This window comes from Phyllobates terribilis, unplaced genomic scaffold (assembly GCF_046119375.1).
Source record: "Phyllobates terribilis strain yellow unplaced genomic scaffold, ASM4611937v1 Scaffold_11__3_contigs__length_659146591, whole genome shotgun sequence".
NCBI lineage: Eukaryota > Metazoa > Chordata > Amphibia > Anura > Dendrobatidae > Phyllobates > Phyllobates terribilis.
Window position 1 is genome coordinate 231,304,958 of NW_027362771.1, and position 27,424 is coordinate 231,332,381.

The window sequence follows — 27,424 nt, forward strand, 5'->3', positions numbered from 1 at the left end:
TGTAACAATACCCCTAATAAACTTGTCTATATTTTTTATATCTTGGCTCAGCCATTTTTCATTTATCTGCCCTTCTATCCATTTCTATCCACCAGCGCAAGTCATACTTTTATTTTTGCATTATTTTTATGTAACTACATAGTGGGCCCCATGAATGATATTCTCTGGTGGGCCCAAGGCAGAGCAGTCCGATGCTATACATGTTAATTTCCTTTGTGTGTATGGAACAACACAAAAAAAACAGAAAAAAGGAAATTGGACATAATTTTACATAAAACCCAATAAATGAGCAGGACAAAAAAAATTCTTGCCACCCTCAAATTAATATTTGGTTGCACACCCTTTGGAATAAATAACTGCAATCAATTGCTTCCTATATCCATCAACAAGCTTCTTATACCTCTCAAATGGAATTTTGGACCACTCTTCTTTTGCAAACTGCTCCAGGTCTCTCATATTTGAAGGGTGCCTTCTCCCAACAGCATTTTTAAGCTCTCTCCACAGGTGTTCAATGGCATTTAGATCTGGACTCATAGCTGGCCACTTCAGAACTCTCCAGCACTTTGTTTCCATCCATTTCTGGGTGCTTCTTGCCTTTGGAGGCAAACCCAACTTTCTGACACTGGGCACAACATTGCAACGCAAAATCCTTTCCTTATCTTCACATTTCATGATGCTTTGCACACAGTCAAGGCACTCAGTGCTAAAGACAGCAAATTAAACCCAAAACATCATTGAACCTCCACCATATTTGACTGTAGGTACTGTGTTCTTTTCTTTTTAGGCCTCATTCTGTTTTCGGAAAACAGTAGAATGATGTGCTTTACCAAAAAACTCTATCTTGGTCTCATGTGTCCACAAGATGCTTTCCCAGAATCATTTTGGCTTACTCATGTACATTTTGGCAAACAGCAGTCTAGCTTTTTTATGTCCCTGTGTCAGCAGTGGGATCATCCTAGGTCTCCTGTCATAATGTTTCATTTCATTCAAATGTCAACAGATAGTTCGCACTGACACTGTTGCACCCTGAATCTGCAGGAGAGCTTGCATTTCTTTGGAACTTGATTGAGGCTGCTTTTCCACCATCCGGGCTATCCTTCGTTGCAATGTTTCATCAATTTTTCTCTGCCGTCCAATTCCTGGTAGATTAGCTACAATCTCATGGGTTGTAGATGTGTATAGTGTATATATATATATATATATATATATATATATATATATATATATATATATATATATATATATTATATATATATATATTATATACACATATACACACACACACTCACTACCATTCCAAAGTTAGGGGTCACCCAGACAATTTTGTGTTTTCCATGAAAACTCATACTTTTATTTATCAAATGAGTTGTAAAATGATTAGAAAATATAGTCCAGACATTGACAAGGTTAGAAATAATGATTTTTATTAGAAAGAATAATTTTCTCCTGCAAACTTTGCTTTCGTCAAAGAATGCTCCCTTTGCAGCAATTACAGTATTGCAGACCTTTGGCATTCTAGCTGTTAATTTGCTGAGGCAATCTTGAGAAATTTCACCCCATGCTTCCTGAAGTTCCTCCCATAAGTTGGATTGGCTTGATGGGCATTTTTTGCGCACCATACAGTCAAGCTGCTCCCACAACAGCTCAATGGAGTTGAGATCTGGTGACTGCGCTGGCCACTCCATTACAGATAGAATACCAGCTGCCTGCTTCTTCCCTAAATAGTTCACGCATAATTTGGAGGTGTGCTTTGGGTCATTGTCCTGTTGTAGGATGGAATTGGCTCCAATCAAGCGCTGTCCACAGGGTATGGCATGGCGTTGCAAAATGGAGTGATAGCCTTCCTTATTCGAAATCTCATTTACCTTGTACAAATCTCCCACTTTACCAGCACCAAAGCAACCCCAGACCATCACATTACCTCCACCATGCTTGACAGATGGCGTGAGGCACTCTTCCAGCATCTTTTCAGTTGTTCTGCGCCTCACAAATGTTCTTCTGTGTGATCAAAACACCTCAAACTTTGATTCGTCTGTCTATAAAACTTTTTTCCAATCTTCCTCTGTCCAATATCTGTGTTCTTTTGCCCATATTAATGTTTTCCTTTTATGAGCCAGTCTCAGATATGGCTTTTTCTTTGCCACTTTGCCCTGAAGGCCAGCATCCCGGATTCTCCTCTTCACTGTAGACGTTGACACTGGCGTTTTGTGTGTACTATTTAATGAAGCTGCCAGTTGAGGAGCTGTGAGGCATCGATTTCTGAAACTAGAGACTCTAATGTACTTGTTTTGTTGCTCAGTTGTGCAGCAGGGTTTCCCACTTCTCTTTCTACTCTGGTTAGAGCCTGTTTGTGCTCTCCTCTGAAGGGAGTAGTACACACCATTGTAGGAAATCTTCAGTTTCTTGGCAATATTTCGCATAGAATAGCCTTAATTTCTAAGAACAAGAATAGACTGTCGAGTTTCACATGAAAGTTCTCTTTTTCTGGCCATTTTGAGAGTTTCATAGAACAAACAAATGTAATGCTTCAGATTTTCAACTAGCTCAAAGGAAGGTCAATTTTATAGCTTCTCAAATCAGCCAAACCGATTTCAGCTGGACTAACATACTTGTGCAAGGATTTTCTAGGGTTTTCTAAACATCCATTAGCATTCTTACACAGTTAGCAAACACAATGTACCATTAAAACACTGGAGTGGTGGTTTTTGGAAATGGGCCTCAAAAAACAAGACGTTTGCAGCTAGAATAGTCATTTAACACATTAACAATGTATAGAGTGTATTTCTGATTCATTTCATGTTTGCTTCAATGAAAAAAAATTTGCTTTTCTTTCAAAAATAATGAAATTTCTAATTGACCCCAAACTTTTGAACGGTAGTGTAAATATATATATATATATATATATATATATATATACATACACATACACACATACATACATACACACACACGTACAGTGTGTACATACAGCCATGCCAAAAGTTTTGAGACTGACAAACTTTGCTTTTCACAAAATGTGTGTGGCGCCCCTGAGGGTTCAGTCGCCACAGGGGTACTGCACCTCAGTTAGACGTGTGGTATCTCCTCTTCCAGGTAAGGATGGAGCATCTCTCAGGACCCCACTTCACCATTCAACACTACACCACTCCTGTCCTGTAGGGGGGCTAAATGCACCAGGGTTCTGCCCTGGCCCGGTATAGAGGAGATGGGGGAACCAAAGATAGGGGGAACCATGTAGTGGGTGTGGGTGGAGGACACACTTTTAGGAAACACATATTGATTCATATTTAATCTACAGCCATCTTAAGTTCAAGGTCTTTGATTGTGGTCTTCTGCCAGGGTCCAGCAAAAGTCTGCAGCTGACTGAAGATACACGGTCCTCGTACTCTGGCCTTGAGACGAGGAGCGGGTCAGAGTTAACCACTGTCTCTACCCGGTCAAGGTCCTGACCTAAGAAGGCCTTGGAGGGGAGCAGAGGAGATAGGCTCCACAGGCAAAAGGATCCCAGGGGGATACGGACGGAGCGGGGTCGCCACCTGTATTATTATTATTATTATTATTTATTATTATATTATTATACCTGTATTCTTTACTCTGGCCTAGTCAGAGGGATTCCTGCTGCAAAAGGGTTGACCGGCCCCCGACATCTGACTTTGTTACTTCACGTCTCAGTCAGAAAAGCCTGGAGGCTTAGTGGATCCCAGGGGGGTACGGACGGAGCGGCCTACGCCACCTGTACCTCTCACACTGCGTTTATCCAGTGGGACCCAGCCTTACACCACGTTCTAACCACACACAGTCAGGAGAAGACTCAGTGGGAGAACCTACCAAGGAGAGGAACACACACCAGAGGGGTCTAGACAGGTGCTCCTGATCTACCTGGGAAGTGCTGAACCCCCTTTCCGGTGGCCGCAGTACGCCGTGTGTAGTAGAGAGAAGCTTTGCGGCTGAAAGTTAATCTGAAAGTGAGTAAAGCCCCGGATGACTTCACACGCCGCCTCAGCCTGTTATTTCCTGTGCGGCACTGCACTCACCATCCCCTTCTCACACTGCCCTGAGGCCTGCTCCGCCTGCGGGGAGCCGTGCCATCCTAGCTGCCGTAACACCAGCCTCAGTGGACTGAAGCAGCGCTGGTGCCCATCACCGGAAACCGCAGGTGGCGTAGTCGAAAATACCACTCTTACTTGAAAGCCCGATATTTTTATGTGACGGCCCTGGGAACAGAACGGGTCCAGGCCAAGACTGCATCCCCCGTAACACCTACACTGACCCGGCTCCGAGTAACCCCGCAGCTCAGGGTGGGCTAGAGAGCGTCACAAACTTGGCGTAGTCGGCAGGATTGCGTGCCCGCAGCAACAGAAAAGGATAATCCCCATTGCCGACGGGTACTGTTCGCCTTTACACAAAAAGACTGTCGTTTCACACGCATGTGGCGCCCGCCCAGGAAGAACGGACGCCATTATATGGCAAAACAACAGCAACCAAAGTCCTCCCATCGTGGGCCTGGCTCCCCAATGGCGCCAAAAGTGCAGACCGCCCCCTCCAACAGAGACAGTCCGCATAGTAGTGTCCGTCAAGACGGATGGGACGTCCCAAGGAGTGCCCGTCAGCCAGCCGCCCTGGAGTCGCCCCAAAAGAAGGAGGAGAAGCAGACCGCAGTTAGCAGCAAAGATGGAAGCAGCAAAGAAGATGTCCTCCGTCACTGGCCCACCTGCTGCTACCTCCCTCGGTATGGAGGGAATCCCCCTGCCCGCGGAGGAGGCAGAGTTCCTCCGTGGTGAATCGCAGGACCTGACTCGGAGGGTCGCAGAGGCCCAGCGATTGGCCGCCACAGAGTGGAGAGAGGAGGTGTTGCGGAGGGTCAGGGACCGCCGCCAGAGCTAGTCGCGCCTGACAAGTGAGGCTCCAGCCCAGGCGGAGGAAGCCCAGGAGGCCCCATGCAGCCCAAGTGCGGGTAAGGCTAAAACCCCCATACCGGGTGCGGGACGCACCGAAGCCCTCCTAAGTGTCCTGCCAGCACCCCTATCCCCGAGCGCCGTCATATGGGAGCAGCTCCTGGCTCCAGAGGCCGAGGCCCAAGCAACCGCCACAGTCGGGGACCTGTTATGCCTCCCGACCCCAGATCCAGAAACGCCTGCGCTAACCTGGGTGTCCACCTGCCCCAACCCGGACTGGGCCGCACCGATAGAGAGCCCGCAGCAAACCCCGTTACAGCTGCTGCCCGCGCCACCGGTCGCTTGCCCGGTGGCAGAAGAGTTTGCCTGGGATAACCAAGGGGCGACCTGATGGGCTTCCCTCAGGAGACCAAAACCAAAGCGCAGAGGCGGGAGGAGACCTGCCGCAAAGAACTCCTCCAGTTCGAGAAAGAGCGACGGGAGAAGCGGGTTCGCTGTGAGCGTCTGGCGGTGCGCGCCAAGGCTGCAAAAGCGCAGTCCCATCAGGCGGAGGCCACCCGTCCAAGCCCCCGGGAAGAAGGCGTTATTGTGCTCTTCCACCAGGTGGCAGGATGGGGCTTCATTCGCAGCCCACAGTTCAACTGGAATGTGTTCGTCAACCGGTGGGACATCGAGCCGCGGCTAGAGCAGGGCCACCCTGGCCGGAACCTCTACCCGGGCAATTTGGTGTGCTACACCCGCCACCACGGGGAGCGTGGGTGGTATGCCCTGGACGTCCACAGGGTATTTAAGGAGGATGGCCCCAGTCACCTGCCCACAGAGGACCGGTCAGGTTTCGTCGGGAAAGATGAGCCATTTACCCGGTGGGGATACCACTTTTAAGCAGCCCCCGGGAGATGCATCTCCCGGTTGTGTGAACTGTTCTTGGTTTTCTTTTCTACACCCGGATTATGTTGAGAGAGACATTTGTCACTGCGGATGCTGGCAGTAGACAGACTCATTTTTGTATATAGTTTTGCATCTATTTAGGTGCTCCCTATTGGTTTTATGCAAAACCACTTCTACCTCAGACCTCAGAAGCAAAACCTGTCTGGAGTGGCTCTAATGAAGGTCCAACTCGGGATCTCCATGCCCTGCAGCCACCCCAGGGCCTAAGTTGAGGGTTTGGGACAGGTCCCTCATGCTGCTGAACTGACACTTTCTACCATATTTTCTACAGTACTGTCTACACTGTGTTCCAAATTATTATGCAAATAATATTTTCTTAGATTTTCCCAAATTACCTATATGAATTGCAGTCATTGTAATTTTCCAGTCAAATAACTATTAGAGTACAATTGAAAGGTTTTTGTACAAACTGCCTATGATAACAGTATATTTTTAAAAAAATAAAAAACTCAAACTGCACTCAAAATGCATGTTCCAAATTATTATGCACAGCAGAGTTTTCAACCTTTTCATTTTAATAAAGAACAAAAAAATGGTCATTTTTTAAATTATAAGCATTAGCAGGTTATTACAAACTGAAATCAAACAGTTTTCAACTCAAAACTTTATTCTAGGTGATGTTACATTTGCACATAGGACCCCTTGTTCGAAAGGAGCTTCTGAACTCTCTCGTCCATTGAATTTGTCAGGTTTTGGATGGTTTCTGCTTCAATTGTTTTGCATGAGGACAGAATACCCTCCCAGAGCTGTTGCTTAGATGTGAACTGCCTCCCGCCATCATAGACACTCCTTTTGATGATGCTCCAGAGGTTCTCAATGGGGTTGAGGTCAGGGGAGCATGGGTGCCACACCATAAGTTTGTCCCCTTTTATGCCCATAGCAGCCAGAGATGCAGATGTGTTACGTGCAGCATGAGACGGTGCATTATCATGCATGAAAATGATCTTGCTGCGGAATGCACGGTTCTTTTTCTTGAACCATGGCAGGAAGTGCTGTTTGAGAAACTCCACATACATTATGGAGTTCATCTTTACCCCTTCAGGGATCCTAAAAGGGCCGACAGTCTCTCTCCCCATGATTCCAGCCCAAAACATTACTCCACCTCCTCCTTGTTAACGTCATAGCCATGTTTGCACGGGGTGTCCATCAACCAGCCATCCTCCACTCCATCCATCTGGACCATCGAGATCATTTCATGCATGATAATGCACCGTCTCATGCTGCACATAACACATCTGCATCTCTGGCTGCTATGGGCATAAAAGGGGACAAACTTATGGTGTGGCACCCATGCTCCCCTGACCTCAACCCCATTGAGAACCTCTGGAGCATCATCAAAAGTAGTGTCTATGATGGCGGGAGGCAGTTCACATCTAAGCAACAGGTCAGGGAGGGTATTCTGTCCTCATGCAAAACAATTGAAGCAGAAACCATCCAAAACCTGACAAATTCAATGGACGAGAGAGTTCAGAAGCTCCTTTCGAACAAGGGGTCCTATGTGCAAATGTAACATCACCTAGAATAAAGTTTTGAGTTGAAAACTGTTTGATTTCAGTTTGTAATAACCTGCTAATGCTTCTAATTTAAAAAAATGACCATTTTTTTGTTCTTTACGAAAATGAAAACATTGAAAACTCTGCTGTGCATAATAATTTGGAACATGCATTTTGAGTGCAGTTTGAGTTTTTTATTTTTTTTAAAAATATACTGTTATCATAGGCAGTTTGTACAAAAACCTTTCAATGGTACTCTAATAGTTATTTGACTGGAAAATTACAATGACTGCAATTCATATAGGTAATTTGGGAAAATCTGAGAAAATATTATTTGCATAATAATTTGGAACACAGTGTATCTGCATAATGTCTCTTTAATGTTTTTCATACATGCATAATGTCTCTTTGATGTTTTCTACATTTATATGTTATATATATATCATGCAATGTTAAAAGTGTCCTAACTTCCCATAAAGGGAAGATTGTTTCATATTTACAAAAGCTTTTAAAAAAAATTGAAAGTCTGTACCAACTCTTTACTCTATTGCAGCCCGCGGACGTGCTGTGTTTCACCGGGGGGGAATGTGGCGCCCCTGAGGGTTCAGTCGCCACAGGGGTACTGCACCTCAGTTAGAGGTGTGGTATCTCCTCTTCCAGGTAAGGATGGAGCATCTCTCAGGACTCCACTTCACCATTCAACACTACACCACTCCTGTCCTGTAGGGGGCCTAAATGCACCAGGGTGCTGCCCCGGCCCGGGATAGAGGAGATGGGGGAACCAAAGATAGGAGGAACCATGTAGTGCGTGAGGGTGGAGGACACACTTTTAGGAAACACATATTGATTCATATTTAATCTACGGCCATCTTAAGTTCAACGTCTTTGATTGTGGTCTTCTGCCAGGGTCCAGCAAAAGTCTGCAGCTGACTGAAGATACACGGTCCTCCTACTCTGGCCTTGAGACGAGGAGCGGGTCAGAGTTAACCACTGTCTCTACCCGGTCAAGGTCCTGACCTAAGAAGGCCTTGGAGGGGAGCAGAGGAGATAGGCTCCACAGGCAAAAGGATCCCAGGGGGATATGGATGGAGCAGAGTCGCCACCTGTATTCTTTACTCTGGCCTAGTCAGAGGGATTCCTGCTGCAAAAGGGTTGACCGGCCCCCGACATCTGACTTTGTTACTTCACGTCTCAGTCAGAAAAGCCCAGAGGCTTAGTGGATCCAGGGGGGTACGGACGGAGCGGACTACGCCACCTGTATCTCTCACACTGCGTTTATCCAGTGGGACCCAGCCTTACACCATGTTCTAACCACACACAGTCAGGAGAAGACTTAGTGGGAGAACCTACCAAGGAGAGGAACACACACCAGAGGGGTCTCGACAGGTGCTCCTGATCTACCTGGGAAGGGCTGAACCCCCCTCCTGGTGGCCGCAGTACTCCGTGTGTAGCAGAGAGAAGCTTTGCGGCTGAAAGTTAATCTGAAAGTGAGTAAAGCCCCGGATGACTTCACACATCGCCTCAGCCTGTTATTTCCTGCATGGCACTGCAGTCACCATCCCCTTCTCACACTGCCCTGAGGCCTGCTCCGTCTGCGGGGAGCCGTCCTATCCTAGCTGCCGTAACACCAGCCTCAGTGGACTGAAGCAGCGCTGGTGCCCATCACCGGAAACCGCAGGTGGAGTAGTCGAAAATACCACTCTTACTTGAAAGCCCGATATTTTTATGTGACGGCCCTGGGCATGGAACGGGTCCAGACCGCGACTGCATCCCCCGTAACACCTACACTGACCCGGCTCCGAGTAACCCCGCAGCTCAGGGTGGGCTAGAGAGCATCACAAATGGCAACCGGACATGATGTCTTTGAGGGAAGATATGTATCGCTGAGGATGGTAACTTCAGTGATGTAAAACCAGGAAACATGCTCCAGCACAAGTAGTGCTGAGAGGGTTAATTAGGTGTATCAGGGCTGATTTTTACGAGCAGTCATAAGAGATGGGGGGATTGGCTGCTCACATATCCCCACCCCAGGGTGTGTGTATAAAATGGAGACCAAGTGTCTCATTCAGTATCTGTGGCTGGAGGTATGGAGACCTCCAGCGTGTCTGTGCTACAGAACACTGACTGTGAGTGGGCGAACCCGCAGCACTGTATGGACTGTTTGTTTTCCTGTTTTGTTACTTTGTGCCAGACAAGGCTGTGTTTTGTTACTTTGTGCCGGACAAGGCTATGCTTCATTTACTTTGAAAGTGCGATTTATGAAGACTAAATAAACCTGCCTTGGACATTTTAAAGAAACTGACTCCTGTGACTACCTTGAAAGCGGCTGAGTGAGTACCTAACCCCTACAATTGGTGCTAGAAGCACGGGCACAAATCTCAAGGGGCAGTGTGATTGCTACAAGAAACTGTTTATGTCCTGGGTGAAGGCCGGCAGCCAGCCAGGGACGTCCGGCAACATGGAGGAGCTGATATAGCATCTCGTGCAGGCTAATCTCCAGCAGCATCAACAGCAGCAGCAGCGGCAGCAGCAGGCGCTGCAGCAGCAGTGGCAACAGCAGCAGCTGCAGCACAAGCAGCAGATGGAGCTTCTAGCTGAGGTGATCTGTGGCAGGGCAACCACCCCACCCCCAACTCCAGGTGATGACTCTCACATGAGGGAGAAGAAAGCGGCTGAGTGAGTACCTAACCCCTACCATGGCATGCTAAACTTTGGTCTAAATCCTGATTGATGACAACCCATTCTTGCTTAATCAGTGCTTAGACCTTATCACAATTTATGCATTTTTGTTTGTACACTCGCTTTTTCATGATTGACTACATGTACTCTGGGATTGAGATCTTGGGATTTTTCTGGCCAGGGACCTAAAATTTCAATGCTTTGTTCACTGAGCCACTTAGTTATCACTTTTGCCTTGTGACAGCGTGCTACATCATGTTGGAAACATCATTGTTCACCTAATTGGTCCTGGATTGTTGAGAGAAGTTGCTCTTGGATGATGTTTAGATCCCATTTTTTTCATGGCAGTGTCCTTGGAAAAAATTTTGAGTGAACCCGCTCAATTGGATGAAAAGCAACCCCGCACATGAATGGCAACAGAATGCTCTACTGTAGGCATGCCACAGGACTCACCTTTTCTTCTTCTGACAATCATTCTTTCAGATGTCAAACAGTCTGAAGGGAGCTCCTTCAGAGAAATTAGTATGGCAAGGTGAGCACTTTTTCCTAAAAATGCAACAGTTGGTACCTACCAAAAGTGGCCAAAGGAAAAACTACCGCTGAATCAGTAACAGGCTAATTGATGTGTTTAGCACAAAAGAGCTACTGTAACACAAATTATTAATAAGTTATTGCTGGCTATGATAGAAAGGTGTTAGAACTTTTATACTTGCTGTATAACTACATGCTAGTCAGAGTGCCCATCCAGATCCAAATGTCAGTCCACCACTGAAAGTACCTACTCTAGGCTTATGAGTTTAAGAATCACCATGTAACAAGGGGTCTCAAACACCCGGTCCCTGGGGCAGCTTCATGTGGCATGCAGGCAAAGATCCCGTGACGCTTGTGGCCCGGTCAAGGGGGCAGACAACGACAGCACTTCTTTCAGTTGAATGTTCATCCTTGAAATGTATCACGGTGCAGAGATCTTTTTTTCTGTGTGTGTGAAGATTGGTTCAATGGGAAACATCATTACAAGATGGAAACCTAGATGGGAACATTGATACAAGATGAGTACCAGAATGGGGACATTACTACAAGATGGAGACATTACTAAAAGATTGGGACTAGGATGGGGACATTGCTATAAGATGAGGATCAGGAAGGGGATATTACTACAAAACGAGGACCAGCATGAGAACATTACTATAAGATGGGGACCAAGATGGGGATGAGCATGGTGGACATTATTACAAGATGAGGACCAGAAAGGGGACACATCTATAACATGAGGACCAGGAAGGGGAATATTACTACAAGATGGGGACCAGTATGGGGAACATTGTTACTGGATAGGGACCAGGATGGGGTCATTACTACAAGATGTTGGCTAGAATTACTATATGGTGCTAATTGTAAGACAATATTACTGTATGGGGCCAACTGGGAGTCATCTAAAGAAAAAAAAATGGTAAAAATGTAAAAAATAAAATCTGAAAAAATATTTTACCACTAAAATTTGCTACTTATGTATAAACTAAAATAAAAAACAAAAATAAAAAAAGTGCACAACCAAAAAAAACACGCAAAAAATGTTCAAAAAATTATCGAAAGATTTAAAGAAAAAAAATATCACTAAAAATGTCATCTCTTCCTGCAAAGAATGCGGCCCATCAAATTCAATTTTTTTCTACATGCATTCCATATACCCAGGCGAGTGTGAGACCCCTACCATATCAGAATTTCTTTTACATTGTGCAAACAGTAGGATTTTTGTGCACAGGGGTGTACCATCCATAGCGGCAACCCATGTGGCTGCTATTGGATTTGTGAGTTGAGGAGCACCAAGCCCCTCCTCGTCATCACAATTTCAGTGGTATCCAAATTCCCAGAATGCAGATACCGTTGAATAGAATGGTGGATTCACCAACCAGTTTGCACCTGTGTGAGGTGAGTAGTCCTTTTTTATATAAATGTCAGTAATTATGGGACATCACCATAATTTCACTTATTTGCAGTTGATATTTCAGTTTTTCTTTTTTAATAAATTTGCAAAAATTTCTACATTTCTGTTTTTTTTTTAGTCAAGATGGGGTGCAGAGTGTACTTTAATGAGAATTTTTTTTTAAAGGGGTCAGAATACTTTCCTTACCCACTGTATCACCTTCACATTGAACATATGGAACATATGGGATTAATTATAGCTGGGGAAAAGAGAAAGACCCAACACTTCAACCTCCATTGAAGTAGGACTCCACATTGAACATATTGGATTAATTATAGCTGGGAAGAGAAAAAACAAATTTTAACTAGGGAAGTGAGAGAACTGACACTTCAACCTCCATTGATATAGGGACATCCTGCAGTGAACAAGTAATGACCACAGAAGATTTGTTCTGGGAAAAAGACAGCAAGACTGAGATTTAGTTTACGCAGAGGCGGGGAAGTACGCTTCCCAGGCATAAGCTTCCTCTGATCAAAGCACTAACAAGACGTTTTGGAGCCAGTTGTCAGTGATGAATATTAGAGTCTGCATTAATCCAATATTTTTGGGACACATTATCGGCGTCACAGCTCAGGGACGCACATAACGCATTTAATCACATCACCATAAGGTCGGCAGAACCCCTCCAACTTAATATTGGTCCTATGGGTGATGATATCCATGCCATATTTCAACTCTATAGACAGATAAAATCGCGATAAGAAACATGCCAAGAATATCTACCACCTGGGACCTCCAGTGGCGAAGATATTCAAAAAGTTAGGCATCTCATAAAATTATAACAGACTTCACACATCTCACAACTAGCTGCCACATGAGCTTACCAAATGGTAATATGAGGGTATAACCTTGAGCTAATAAAAATCGGCGTTTGGGGTTGTGTCATTGGTCGTTCTGGAAGACATAATTCGCTGTGAGAGTGGTCCATTTTCCCAATCTGAGTGCTTCCCTCCATAAAGATAAGAGCCATTCCTGCAACATCAGGTTTAGTAATTTTCTTTCGTTATTCCATTTTATTTTATGTACATGTATATATTGTATTGTTTTGTTCCCATTTTGTAGAATCTTTGGGTATTTTTTATAAACACTGCCTACCTTCCTGGATTAACTATAATAAAATTTAATAGCTCTATTCCTCTTGCTCTTTAAACTGCACACCTGAAGCCATACGCTACCTGTAATGGGTGTTCAGGCCTATATACAATAGAATATATGCACCAAACAATTTCAAACTGAGATCTCCCCTGCTGTATCATGTTAGTAACAGAAGAAATTTTTCTTTTTACTGTGGATGAGGCCTGTACAACATAGAATATATGCCCCAAACAATTTCAAACTGAGATCATATCCCACATCCTGCACCCCTGGCACAACTCTATCTCACGTACCCAGCAGCCCTCTATCTCATGCACCCCCTCGCACACCCCTATCACAGGCACCCTGCACTCCCTTGCAACCCTCTATCTCAGCTCCCTTGCACCCCTCTATCTCACACCCCTTTCTCATCCACCCAGCACTCCCTCGCACCTCTCTCTCTAGCTCATGCACCCTGCACCCCCTCACACCCGTCTATCTCCCACAAACTACACCCCTCTCACCCATCTATCTCCCAAAAACTGCAGTGCTCTCACCCGTCTATCTCACGCATCCTGCACCCCTCTATATCAAATAACTTGCATTACCTCAGACCACTCTATCTCACGCACGCTGCACACCCGCAAACCACTCTCACGCACCCCATAACCCTTTATCTCACGCACCCTGGATTCTCTCGACCTCCTCTATTGCATTCAGCCTGAAAATCATCATACCCCTTTATCTCACACACCCAGCACCCCCCCGAACCCTTCTATATTATGCATTGTGCACCCCTTCGCACATTTTTATCTCACACACCCTCCACCCCCTCGCTTATCTCTATCTCAAACACTATGCAACCCTTTGCACCACTCTCATACACCCTGAACCCCTCTCACACATCCTGCAACCCAATATCCTACGCACTCTGCAGCCCCTTAAACCCCTCTCTCTCACGCATCCTGCACCCCCTCACATCCCTCTCTTATCCACCCTGTACCCCCTCGCACTCCTCTATCTCACGCACCCTTTCCCCCTGACACCCCTTTATCTTACAGAATGAGACTTTAATGGCCATAAAAGGGGTATCACTGGTGGGAACACTAAGGGACTTCAATAGGGACATGATTCATTTACATGATACAATACATGTCCTTCTTTAATATCTCTATTTTTTTTGTGGTGAGGCTTCAATTAGAACTTTTGCTATGGAGCCCTGTGATTTCTATGTACACCACTGCTTGAGTAACATTCATATGGGGATGAGATCATTCACATGGGGATTCACTATAGGAAGACAGAGGAGTCAGTGAGTTTTTCTGGGCAATGTTCTGCTGGGTCTCCTTAGGCCCTTGCAGGGCCAGGACAAGGTACTTTGGTGCCCTAGGCAGATGAAGCCGAAGGCCCCCCCCACATGAACCTTCAGCCCGCATTTGAAGAAATGGGTCAGAGACCAAGATAACAGGACTCCTAACACACACCACACACTCCTCCCCCTTTGTATCATGAAAGAAAAAAATACCCATAGCACAACACAAAATGCTGGAGCTACTTGCAGCACACAATCGGTGCTTCTGGTAGCAACTGTATCAGCATTAGTAGTACAAAACTCAGGTCACAATTGGCCTCCTTTGCCACTGGCAAGTGTATCCGTGGGGAAAAAGCGGATGGTATAATGGAATATATCTCAAAACACATGTCTCAGTCACAGCAGAATGATGTAGCCTCTGTCAATGACACCATCAACTTAAATCAGTGGTGTCCACCTCCTTTGCCACAACAACACTTGCCATTGTCCATTCCATCAATGACAACTGGTTTTGTTAAGCCACTTAGTTCCCTAATGCACAGCCCCAAGAAAGACACTAAAAGACACTATAAAAAGATAACTTCTTCCAGATGAGTTATTGGAATAGATAAGCAGTCAGCCTTTTTACTTAGAAGACATGGGTCTGGAGGAGATGGAGGACCAAATTCTAATGTAAGTATTGGTGATAGTGACACTGACAGTGTGAGTAGTGCTCTGGACCAGGGCAAATCTCGAGGTGGGAATCAGTTGCTGCTGACATGGTTCTCATGCCATTTCCCACAGAGGCAAAGGTCAGCCAACCCAGGGATGATGGTGATGATTCAGTGGTGCACAAAACCTGGGAACCAGATTGGAGTGCCAAAGTGATGATGTCATCAAAAGAGGGAGGTGTCAGCTATACACAACGCAGGCGGTGTTTGAGTTAAGCGGTGTTTAGGGCAAAATCTGTTCCTTTCCCAGTCAGCTTTGGAGCAGGTGATGTTATGACTGTTGGTGGTGTAGGCAGCTCAAGTGTGCAAAATTGTATTCCCACATGTTCATGTTCACCACAACTGATACCAGACCACTTTGAATTCCTTAATGGAAGATCCTTAGCCACCATTATTTATTGTACTAAAAATCCATCCCAGTCAGTTTGGGCACAAAATTCTACATTTATTCAACGACAAAAATTCATCATGTTGCATGCATTGGTTTTTCTATAATACTCACGTTCTGTCTAATTTTTAGTTAAATTTTATTGTTCCTGCATCTGGGGTGACTTTCCCTTGCACACCCTGCGCAGAATTGGGCCACTGTGCAGGGCACGGCAAAATTGTTTTAAATTGTTAATCAAAATTTCTTGGAATTCCGTAAGTGCAATTTTTTTTCAAAATTGTTAATTTTTTAGGTTGGGTGAATTGGTGTATTACCAGTGTAATAGGTGTTACCTGCCCGGGGAGGCTTTTGCACAGTGGACAGCTGCCAACCACAACAAATAACCAAGGCAGCAGTACCAATTACAGAATATATAACATGATGGACCAGATGTTTTTTCTGCCGGTGCACAAACCTGAAGCGCATCAGCAATCAGAGTCGCATTGCCTGAAGAGCAAGGCTGAGTCATACCTGCACTATGTCCTTTTTTCAGCAGATACCATGAGCTGCGATCCTATGGACTTCTGTCTCAGCAGATTAGATCAGTGGAAAAGGTGACACAGTTTGCTATGGATACTGTCAAATCTGGTCTCTAGTGTGGCTTTTTCACACCCAAGTAGCCCATGTTATCCTTTGACAGATGAAAGGTTTATATTTTTCAAAATGAATCAGGCCTGCATGTCCATTGTCTGTTTTCTACACAGTTCTGGTGCAGCTAATGCTGATGGCCCGAGGCCCACATTCAGCCAGTCATCTAATCCCTGTTCATCATGTCATCAATACTTTACTGCTGCTGCTGACCCAATACTGCTGCACACATTTGCTTCCCTGCCTTGTCCTAATACTCTACCATGTGGCGTCTGCCACTGCAATGCCAGCCACTCAATTCCTGGCTGCTTTCCCATTGTGCTTTATAGTGCTAAACCATACTGTTGTTGCTGGGCTTACACTGCCAAACATCTTGTTGCCTACCCATCCTAATACTCTATCATATCATTTCTACAAAGTCACTACCACTGCACAGCCACAAGTCTCCTGACTACCCACTGTGCTAGACTGTACTGCTAGACTGCTGGGGCTGCTGTTGCTGGCCCTACACGGCAAAACATTGTCTTGCCTGCCCCATCCTAATTCTCTACCTTACAAATTCTGCTCCTCCATTGCCACTGCACAGCCACACATATCCCATCTGCCCACTGTGTTTTAAAATACTAGACTGTACTGTTGCTCCTGGGGCTGCCATTGTTGGCTCTACACTGCCAGACATCTTGCCTGCCCTGTCCTAATACTCTACCACTACAAAGTCACATCAGCTACATATCTCCTGTCTGCACACTATATTTTATAATGATAGACTGTATTGCAGATGCGTAACATATTGTTTTGAGGGTACACAAACATCAAGCAGCTCACAAAATAGGGCTATTTTTTAAAAGGCGTTTTGACAACAAGTCATTGTTTATTCACTCTGAAAACATCCAGCCTGTTCTTGCTTTCTAAAAAAGGGATACTTTTTGGAATGCTTGATAAAAAAGCCTTTTTTAATTGTTGGCTCAATTTGAGAATAGCAAACTTGTTGCAGACCCCCCCACCCAAAAAAAAGCTTCTCAACTACTTACAAAATTATTGACCACAATGGTTTTTATCCCATAAAGTGATAATTTTGGATACCTTGGGGGAAAAGCTTTTGTTTATTCAGTTAACAAAGAAAAACTCTTGAAACTCCCAAACAGGGATAATTTGCACCACCACTTGAAAAAATATCTTAAAAAGTCTGATACTGCACTGTGCTGTTAAATAGGCTATTAATTGGTCACGATACTTTTTCCCTTGCCCAAGCTCAAAATGGGTTCAATGCTCTCCTCTGAGTGTTATACACCTACAGTACACTGCTCAAAAAAATAAAGGGAACATTAAAATACCACATCCTAGATATCACTGAATGAAATATTCCAGTTGCAAATTTTTATTCATTACATAGTGGAATGCGTTGAGAACAATAAAACATAAAAATGATCAATGTAAATCAAAATTAATAACCCATGGAGGTCTGAATTTGGAATGACACTCAAAATCAAAGTGGAAAATCAAATTACAGGCTGGTCCAACTTCAATGGAAATGCCTCAAGTCAAGGAAATGATGCTCAGTAGTGTGTGTGTGGCCTCCACGTGTCTGTATGACCTTCTTACAATGCCTGGACATGCTCCTGATTAGGCGGCTGATGTTCTCCTGAGGGATCTTCTCCCAGAACTGGATTAAAGCATCAGTCAATTCCTGGACAGTCTGTGGTGTAACTTGGTATTGGTGGATGGAATGAGACATGATGTCCCAGATGTGCTCGATTGGATTCAGGTCTGAGGATCGGGCAGGCCAGTCCAAAGCATCAAATGCCTGCATCGTGCAGGAACTACTGACAGACTTCAGTCATATGAGGCCTAGCATTGTCATACATCAGAAGGAACCCAGGGCCCACTGCACCTCACATGGTCTCACAATGGGTCTAAGAATCTCATCCCAGTATCTAATGGCAGTCAGGGTACCTCTGGCTAGCATATGGAGGGCTGTGCAGCCCTCCAATGAAATGGCTCCCCATACCATTACTGACCCACTGCCAAACCGGTCATGCTGGAAGATGCTCCTCAGCATCTTCAGACTCTGTCACATGTGCTCAATGTGAACCTGCTCTCATCCTTAAAGAGCACAGGGCGCCAATATTGAATCTGCAAATCTTGGTGTTCTCTGGCAAATGCCAATCGCACTGCACGGTGTTGGGCTGCAAGCACAACACCCACTTGTGGATGTTGGGCCCTCATACCATCCTCATGGAGTCTGTTTCTGACAGAATGAACAGACAAATAGATGTAGTGGTCCTGCTGCTGGGTTATTTCCCTCCTACGGTCCCTCTACCCCTCCTGGTGTACTGGCCAGTATCCTGGTATCTGTTACATGCTGTGGACACAGTGCTGAAAGACTGTGTCTAGCTACCCTTCTTGTTACAGCTCTCATTGATGTGCCTTCCTGGATGAGTTGCACTACCTGAGCAACTTCTGTGAGTTGTACTGTAGACACTGCCTTATGCTACTGTACCTCTAGAGGTGAGAGCAATGACAAAATGCAAAAGTGATCAAAATAGCAGCCAAAAAGAATGAGAATAGAGAAACGGTCTGTGGTCACCACTTGCAGAACCACTCCTTTATAAGGGTTGTCTTGTTAATTGTCTATCATTTCTACCTTTTGACTGTTCCATTTGCACAACAGCAGGAGAAATGGATTCACAATTAGTGTTGCTTCATAAATGAACAGGCTGATTTCACAGAAGTGTGATTGACTTGGCGCTACATTGTATTGTTTAAGTGTTCCCTTGACTCATCCTCTCCAGTTAACTATCGCCCCATGTCACTTCTCCCCTATGCCTCAAAACTACTGGAACAACATGTCCATCTTGAACTGTTCTCCCACCTCTCCTCATGTTCCCTCTTCGACCGCTTACAATCTGGCTTCCGACTGCATCACTCTACTGAAACTGCCCTGACCAAAATCACCAATGACCTACTAACCGCCAAATCCAAGCGGCACTACTCCGTCCTCCTCCTCCTGGACCTGTCATCTGCCTTTGACACAGTGGACCATCCCTTCTTACTACAGACTCTCTTATCTCTTGGCATCATGGACTTGGCCCTATCTTGGATCTCCTCATAACTAAGACAGGACATTCAGCGTCTCCCACTCACGCACCACCTCCTCATCTTGCCCCCTATCTGTCGGTGACTGCCAAGGTTCAGTTCTAGGACCTCTGCTCTTCGCCATCTACACCTTTGGCCTGGGACAGCTCATAGTCTCTGCAAAAACATTAGTGCATGCCCTTATCATCTCCCACTTCGACTACTGCAACCTCCGGCTCTGTGGCCTCCCTTACAAACTCTCACTCCCCTCCAATCTATCCTAAACTCTGCTGCCTGACTAATCCACCTGTCCCCCCACTATTCCCCGGCCTCTCCCCTCTGTCAATCCCTTCACTGGCTCTCCATTGCCCAGAGATTCAAGTTCAAAACCCTAACCTTGGCATACAAAGCCATCCACAACCTGTCTCCTCCATACATCTGTAATCTAGTCTACCAGTACCTACCTGCACACAACCTCCAATCCTCACAAGATCTTCTGCTCTACTCCCTTCTTATTTCCTCTTCCCACAATCGCATGCAAGATTTCTCCCATGCATCCTCCCTACTCTGGAACTCTCTACCCCAACATATCAGACTCACGCCTACCGTGGAAACCTTCAAATGAAACCTGAAGACCTACCTCTTCCGACAAGCCTACAACCTGCAGTAACCACGGCTCCACCACATTGCATTATGACCAGCTCTACCCCCACCTACTGTAGCCTCACCCATCCCTTGTAGATTGTGAGCCCTCGCAGGTAGGATCCTTTCTCCTCCTGTACCAGTCGCTAACTCGTTTTTGTTAAGATTATTGTAAGGCTATGTGCCCACGATGCAGAAATGCTCAGGATTTTTTCCTGAGAGTTTCTGCATCTGCCTGGCAGGAAAAACGCATGCGGATTGTACATGCATTTTTCCTGCCAGGGACAAGCGGATGTGAAGCGTTCTTCACATGCATTTCCGCATGTGGGTTGACAAGCGCTTTCCAAGCGATTTTAGCATCACTTGGAAAGTGCTTGTCAACTTGGTCACACTATATAAATCCATGCAAACTGCATGGATTTATATACTGTGACCTTAAAGAATGGTAAAAAATAAAAAAATAAATATATACTTACCTTCTGATGGCCCCAGAGTCTTGCTTTGCTTCGTTTTGGCTTGCCGGCAGCTCGCGGTACACTACAGTGAAGGACCGGCTGTCCCATGATTATGACGTCAGCGCAGGTCCTTCAGTCCACCGCGATCTGCCGGCAAGGGAAGACGAGCGCAGCAGGGGGCCGTCAGAAGGTAAATATAATATTTATTTTTTATTTTATTCTTTTTTTCACAGGTTCTATGGTACCCGGGCCCGGAGGAGAGTCTCCTGTCCTCCACACCCGGGTACCATCCGCACATTGAAACGTATGGATTCCGCATGTACAGATGCAGTGATGCGTAATCCATGTGTTCCAATGCAAGTCAATGGCGGCGAAAACGCAGCACTTCCGCAAAATAATTGGCAGTGCTGCGTTTTTTTCCGCAATGATAACCCACAGAGGAAATTTCCGCAGCATGTGCACAGCACATGCGGATTATCATTGGGGAACATGGCAGGCCTTCTACCATGCATTTTTAAAGCGTTTCTGCAGCGTTTTTGCCGCTGAGGAAACGCTTAAAAAACGCATCGTGGGCACACAGCCTAAGTGTTTTTGCTATGTATACCCCCTTTTTCACTTGTGAACTGCCATGGAATAAATGGAACTATAATAATAAATAATAATAATATTAATAAGAAATTCACTGTAAATCTTATTCTCTTCGAAAATTTTGCGGAGCTGGCAAATTTGAATTTCAAACTACCGAAATATAGCGCAGACCAAGTACACCCCTACATGGCAACAGTAGTCCTACGTGGCAGGATAATTTTCCCTTGTCATACTACATAAACTGTTTAGCAGTTTGATAAAAATGACAGTTATTCTTCTCCTTTTATTTCAACTCAAATTTTGTGGGTAGTACATTCATAATTTTAGCCTAAACCTAATTTTCTATGTATTCTTGTGCAAAATATCAATAATTCATAACATTTAATTGTTTGCTTATATAAAATGAATGTTACTCCAAGTTTAACACTGGTTATGTGCGTACATTTGCACAAATCTTTTTCATTCTGTTTTCAAGGCACAGTAGAGACGCTTAAAATAAAAAAAAGTGTAAAAAACATCTTGACTTACTGGCATGGGCTCCAGATGTTCCAACTTATTTCCCTATTTTGGTCAGGATCACTGCACATATTAGATTTCTTAACCACAAACCATAGGTCACAAGGCCTGTATAATTTCACCATGTCTATAAACTAAATATTAGTCATGTCAGAAAACCTCAGCATTCCAGGACATACCATTAATGAAATGTAGTGAAATCCTTACCTTTATTGTTCTGTTTATAGCTGAAAAGATATTTTGTATAAATTAATTATTACAATTTTATTGTCTTCAGTAGTTGCAGAGTAAGAAAAGAATCTAAGAGGGAAAAAAAAACAAACCTGTCTTAACTTTAAATGTAACATAAAATGTAACATTGATTAGTGAAGAAAACATCAAATGGAAAATGGAAGTTTAAGGGCCATATTCACACGTTGAGTATTTAGAGAGGTTTTTGCATCAGTATTTGTAAGGCAAAACCAGGAGTGGAACAATCAGAGGAAAAGTATAATAGAAACACGTCACCACTTCTGTATTTATTACCTACTCATGAGTTTGGCTTACAAATACTGATGTGAAAAACTCACCAAATATCTAGGGCTGTGTGCACACGTTGTGTTTTGCTGCGTTTTTTGAGTGCAGATTTGTCATAAGACCTGAATCTTCCTAATGTCAGCAAAGTGAAGAAGAATCATGAAGTGTCAAGCACAGGGGTGCTTATTTATGGCTTGTATGTTTGGTGCAATTCTGCAGTATGTCAATTCTTTCAGCATGTTTGCTGCAGATTACATCCATACTAATGAGTAGGGAAAAATCTGCAACAAAAATGCATGCAAAAAAGTGGCAAAAATTAGCGGTTTTCCTGCAAAGAGATACAGAAATGGTGCAAAATTTCTGCACCAAATACTTAACGTGTGTACATAGCAAATGAAATTGTTATTTTAAGGGTAAGAAATAGTAACAAATGTACATGGTTCAGTGCCAAACAGCAGCTGTGGAATTTAATGTCAATAGATTTCTACGATGAAAATTACAAGTTGTACTGTATTTCTTACATTAGGTAGAGCATGAATAATTGAAGTACAAGAGGATTATTGATATTATTAGGATTTTAATTCAAACTTTGAAATACAGAGTACTATTATCACAGTCATTCTAAAAAGCGATAGTCAGTTCTATTCATGTAGAGATAGAGGGGGATACCAAAGTTGAAACTTGTAAAATTATAGATTAAAGCTGGAGTCACTGACCATTATCATAAGTGTTGTCTCATGAATACAAGCCATTATTAAAAGAAGCTAGCCCAATGATAAGGAAAAATATATCTTTGTAACGTGTTACCTAGTAAATGAATAAATATTACAAATTTGAGTGCTTAGTGGTTGATACCTATTAATGGCTAACTGAAAAGATGGTAACAAATAGCAGCTTTCCCGAATACTCAGGTCTCTTCATCAGGCATAACATCTGAGGGGTCACATATTTATATGTAAATTACTCGAGAGTGGTAGTCATGACCAATCTGCTGTCCACTTTACAGACAAACGGTGACCCAGTCCCAGTGTGCTGTCAGGTGTGTGGTGCATCACACTCACTTGTAGGCCGCAGGCCTCCCCTGTCTCCCGGCCTCCATCCTCAGAAGCTGCCGCACACAATTCAGGAGACGCCAAGTTCATTGCAACAAGCAAACATTTACTAGTCAGTCCAAGTTCATCAAGTGGTAATAACACGTGGCATACGGCACAGCAACTCATATTCCTTACTTTCTTAGCACAACACATCTTCAGCCCTACCATTCTTTGCTCCTTGAGTATCCCTTTGCCCTTCTGTCATGGCGGGCTCCTTTTCATCTTCTCTTGTACGCCTAAGGATACGATGTGTCTGACAACCCTTATGTAACACTCCAGGCGCAACAGGAGAGTACGCTAGGGATTCCAGTATTGCGTCCTACTGCCTCGAATGGTAGACACATGCTGACCCTAGCACCCACTGAACTTGAACTTGACACTGCACTTCTCTATCTCCCTCACTATCAGGAAGTGCCCACCTTTTATTAACACTAATTCCCACCCACTGGGCTAGTTCTATTATTAACTATGTCCTATCCTATAGACTAAACCTATTGTTCTTATTCTATGTCCCACATCGTTGCTAAACCACTTACTAAATACACAGTACTTATCTTATCCCTAATCTAATCCTGTACTTACCCTGCACTATGCACTACTCCCATTATACATTAAGGCTATGTGCCCACGATGCAGAAATGATCAGGATTTTTCCTGAGCGTTTCTGCATCTCCCTGGCAGAAAAAAACGCATGCGGATTGTACATGCGGATTGTACATGCGGATTGTACATGCGGATTGTACATGCGTATTTCCTGCCAGGGACATGCAGATGTGAAGAGTTCTTCACATGCATTTCCGCATGCGGGTTGTCAAGCGCTTTCCAAGCGATTTTAGCATCACTTGGAAAGTGCTTGTCAACTTGGTCACACTTTATAAATCCATGCTAACAGCATGGATTTATATAGTGTGACCTTAAAGAATGGTAAAAAATAAAAAAGAAATATATACTTACCTTCCGATGGCCCCCGGTGTCTTGTTTCCCTCCGTCCTGGCAGCTGGCAGCGCTACACTGAAGGACATGCCGACGTCAGCGTCGCGTGACCCATCACATGACTCTGACATCAGTGCAGGTCCTTCAGTACATCGTGAACTGTCGGCATGCGAGGAGGAGCGCATCGCGGGCCGCCAGAAGGTAAGTATTTATTTTTTATTTTATTCTTTATTTTTTTTACAGTTTTCTATGGTACCTGGGTCCGGAGGAGAGTCTCCTCTCCTCTAGACCTGGGTACCTTCCGCACATTATAATGCATGGAATGCGCATCTACATATACAGTGATGCGTAATCCATGCGTTCCAATGCAAGTCAATGGCGGCGAAAACGCAGCACTTCCGCAAAATAATTGGTAGTGCTGCCTTTTTTCCCACAATGATAATCCGCAGCGGAAATCTCCGCAGCATGTGTACAGCACATGCGGATTATCATTGGAGAACATGGCAGGCCTTCTACCATGCGTTTTTTAAGCATTTCTGCAGCGTTTTTGCCGCTGCGGAAAGGCTTAAAAAACGCATCATGGGCACACAGTCTTACAGTTTTATTGTCCATTGATTTAGGTCTGGTCCAGTGTTGTGATGCCCCCAAATGGTCTGAGGAGCGCTTTCCTTAAAGGAGTTGTCCGGTCTAAATTGATAAATCTGCTGTCACTGTGTGCAGACTGCTGAATGTCCCCAGTGCACACATTGTGACCTGTGAGAATTTGCTGGGTTCTGAGCCGGAAACGGCAGTCATGTATGTGTTATAAATTCCCCGGTCAGAGACCGTATAGTGGGTGCGTCCTTGCACCATACACTTGTATTAAGCGAGGCTGCGCCGTGTCTAGTGACATGGCGGTCCAGTGGGCATGGTCATCTAGTGAGAGTGGCCTCACGCAAAACAAGTGTATGGAGCGAGGCAACGCCCACTAGACGGGCTCTGCCCGGGAATATGCATAACACATACATCACCGCCGCTCCCGGCTCAGAAACTGGCGAATCTTCGCAGTGTGCAGTGCGTGCGCTGGGGGTGGGATTCATAAGTCTGCAGTCACACAGAGTGACTGCAGACATATCAATTTAGACTGGACAACCCCTTTAAATGTTGTAGAAAGACATAAATCCATGTGACACATTTATTACTGAAGTGAGTGTGTCAAAGGTCTTCATATGCAAGCTTGTACTCCTAGACTCTTCTGTCTCTCTGGGATTTTAAATTACCTCTCAAAAATAGTCAATTATGCTGTGATCATTGCCACAACTGTTTCTCCCCTTCCTTGAGGACTCTTAATTTTTAATATTCTCCCAATGATTAGCTAATCCATGGATCTGGCTTCTCTAAACTGTTATTGTTATGGAAAGCTGATACTTGCCAGATATTTACAAATGTGGGAGCTACCTCTACGACGTCCATATGTCCTAACCGTTCAAATTGTCCTACTACACAAACTTTTTTCATTTTTGTAGTTTAATTTTTTCAAAACCTTCTTCCTAAATCTTCTATATAGCCATATGAGAGCTTGTTTTTTTGCAAGACAATTTATAGGTTTGTATGATTTAATTTAGTTTTCCATATAATTAATGGAAAAAAATCCAAGTGAGATGAAATACTGAAATAACACAACTCATCATTGTGTTTTTGGATTATTATTTTGAAGCATTCAATTTGCAGCAAAAATGATCTGTGAACATTATTTGGTGATACAAAGATGGTGGGCCTCATAGGGATACAAAAATACCAGCAGCGGAAGCCTTCAATAGGCTGTGCAACACATTGGCACCCTGTGACCACATTGGGATCCTGCTACTTAATTGTTGCTGTCAGAGAGGCATTTAAATGGTTAATCAACAGTGATTAGAGCTAGCGCCAAACACTGCTGTTAGATGCAGGAGTCCAGCTGTATTAGACAGGCAGCCCCCACTATATATGGTGCAGGATTAGCTCCTGAGCCCCTTCCAATCACATGCACATGACATCTACCATACAACTGTAACACAGGCACTTTAGATGCAGTGACATAGAAGCACAGAGCAGCCAATAAAGGGTTAATAAACTGGGAAAGTTTATGATATCAAGATGAATCTCTACGCAGGGAGTAACAGGGGAAAATATGGGGAAATAGCAGATATTAGTCTGTAACTGACAGTTTACAGTTTAACTAGAAGTAGCAGAGTCAACCCGGTAACAAACGACAGTTTTTTCACTTAGCTGACTTGTATCCTCTACAAGGCAGTTGCCAGCTGGTGCTGGTGACGCTGTCTTCAGGCTTCCCCGCCCAAACAATGCTCCGTCTTCTGGTGTCAGCGGGCGGTCTCCGGTTTTACCCGCTGAGCCCCTAGTCCATAACACGGCACCTCACGTGCTCAGCTCCACGGACCCTGCGTCTCTTCTCCCTACAGTCAGCTTGACTCCTCCGGTCCACTGCACTCGGATCCCTTGCTCCAAGTCCTGTAGCCAGGAGCCTGGACCCTCTCACACTGCTCTGCTCCGCAGGTCTCAGCTCCGCTTTCCCGCGCAAACGTCCTCGTCTCTCCCTCTCTCTCGTCACACCAGGAGTCCTTCTGTCACCTGACCTCCCAGCTCTCTCTCTTGACACACCCCCTGCTTCCCTGTCACATGACTCCTCTGCTTGCAGTCTGTCTTCCCCCTGCAACAAGAGGTACGGCCCCTTGCTCTGAAAGCACTTACACCACGGTCTTCCCCCTTACACAACTACGGCAAGTGTAGGAAGGGTTTAAAGACTTTACTTTAGTGGGGAGACTGCTCATGAGTCTATTACTTTGTACAATATACATCCATGTATATTCATGTTTAAGCACTGAATATGCCGGAGGATTACTATCATGCTGTGTGGCGTTGTTCTGTATGTGTGATGCTGTATCTGAAAGAAGGAATCAGAGGCTTCTTGGGTACAGTCACTTAGGAGGTATGGAAGACTGGCTAGTCCCAGTAGGAGTCTGGTTCAAGCTGGAGAACAGAGCTTAGCCGGTGCTTTGTGTCACGACACTGTTAGGTGGGGTTTAGTACAGCCCATATAAGAGGAGGTTTAACATGTGTGTAGTTTACTCAGTGCGGTGCTAGACCAGAATGCATGAGGTGTGAGCAGCTAGAGGCCATGACCTTGTTCAACTTTAGAAGCAATCTGGTATCTCTGTGGTGAAGCAGAGGGAGACTGGGAGGTGGCTGGTGTGAAGGTGGTTGGATAGTGATGGGGAAATGTGAGAGAATTACCATGAAGAGCTGTATATGGGGGTCACCTATTGGAATGTGAATAAACAGACTGTCATCAGTGATTTTCATCAGAGTTTTATCACTGAGGAGAGAGAAAAAGAAACATAAGCATACATATGGCATCCAAGTGCTGTCCGATTTTTTTCACTGACCAATAGAAACTCGGATCAATATCAGACATGTCTGCCTGATTTTTCACGGACAACTCGGTGCACAAAAATTCAT

General features: G+C 44.6%; 1 protein-coding gene across 1 annotated transcript in view; it reads left to right on the forward strand.

Moving 5' to 3' along the window:
• The first annotated feature begins 5,285 nt into the window (after positions 1 to 5,285).
• LOC141167248 (uncharacterized) overlaps positions 5,286 to 27,424 on the forward strand; it is a 130,442-nt gene continuing 108,303 nt past the window's right edge. The window contains exon 1 of the mRNA XM_073654685.1: positions 5,286 to 5,557. Within this exon, the coding sequence (XP_073510786.1) occupies positions 5,286 to 5,557 (272 nt within the window). The remainder of the gene's footprint in view (positions 5,558 to 27,424) is intronic.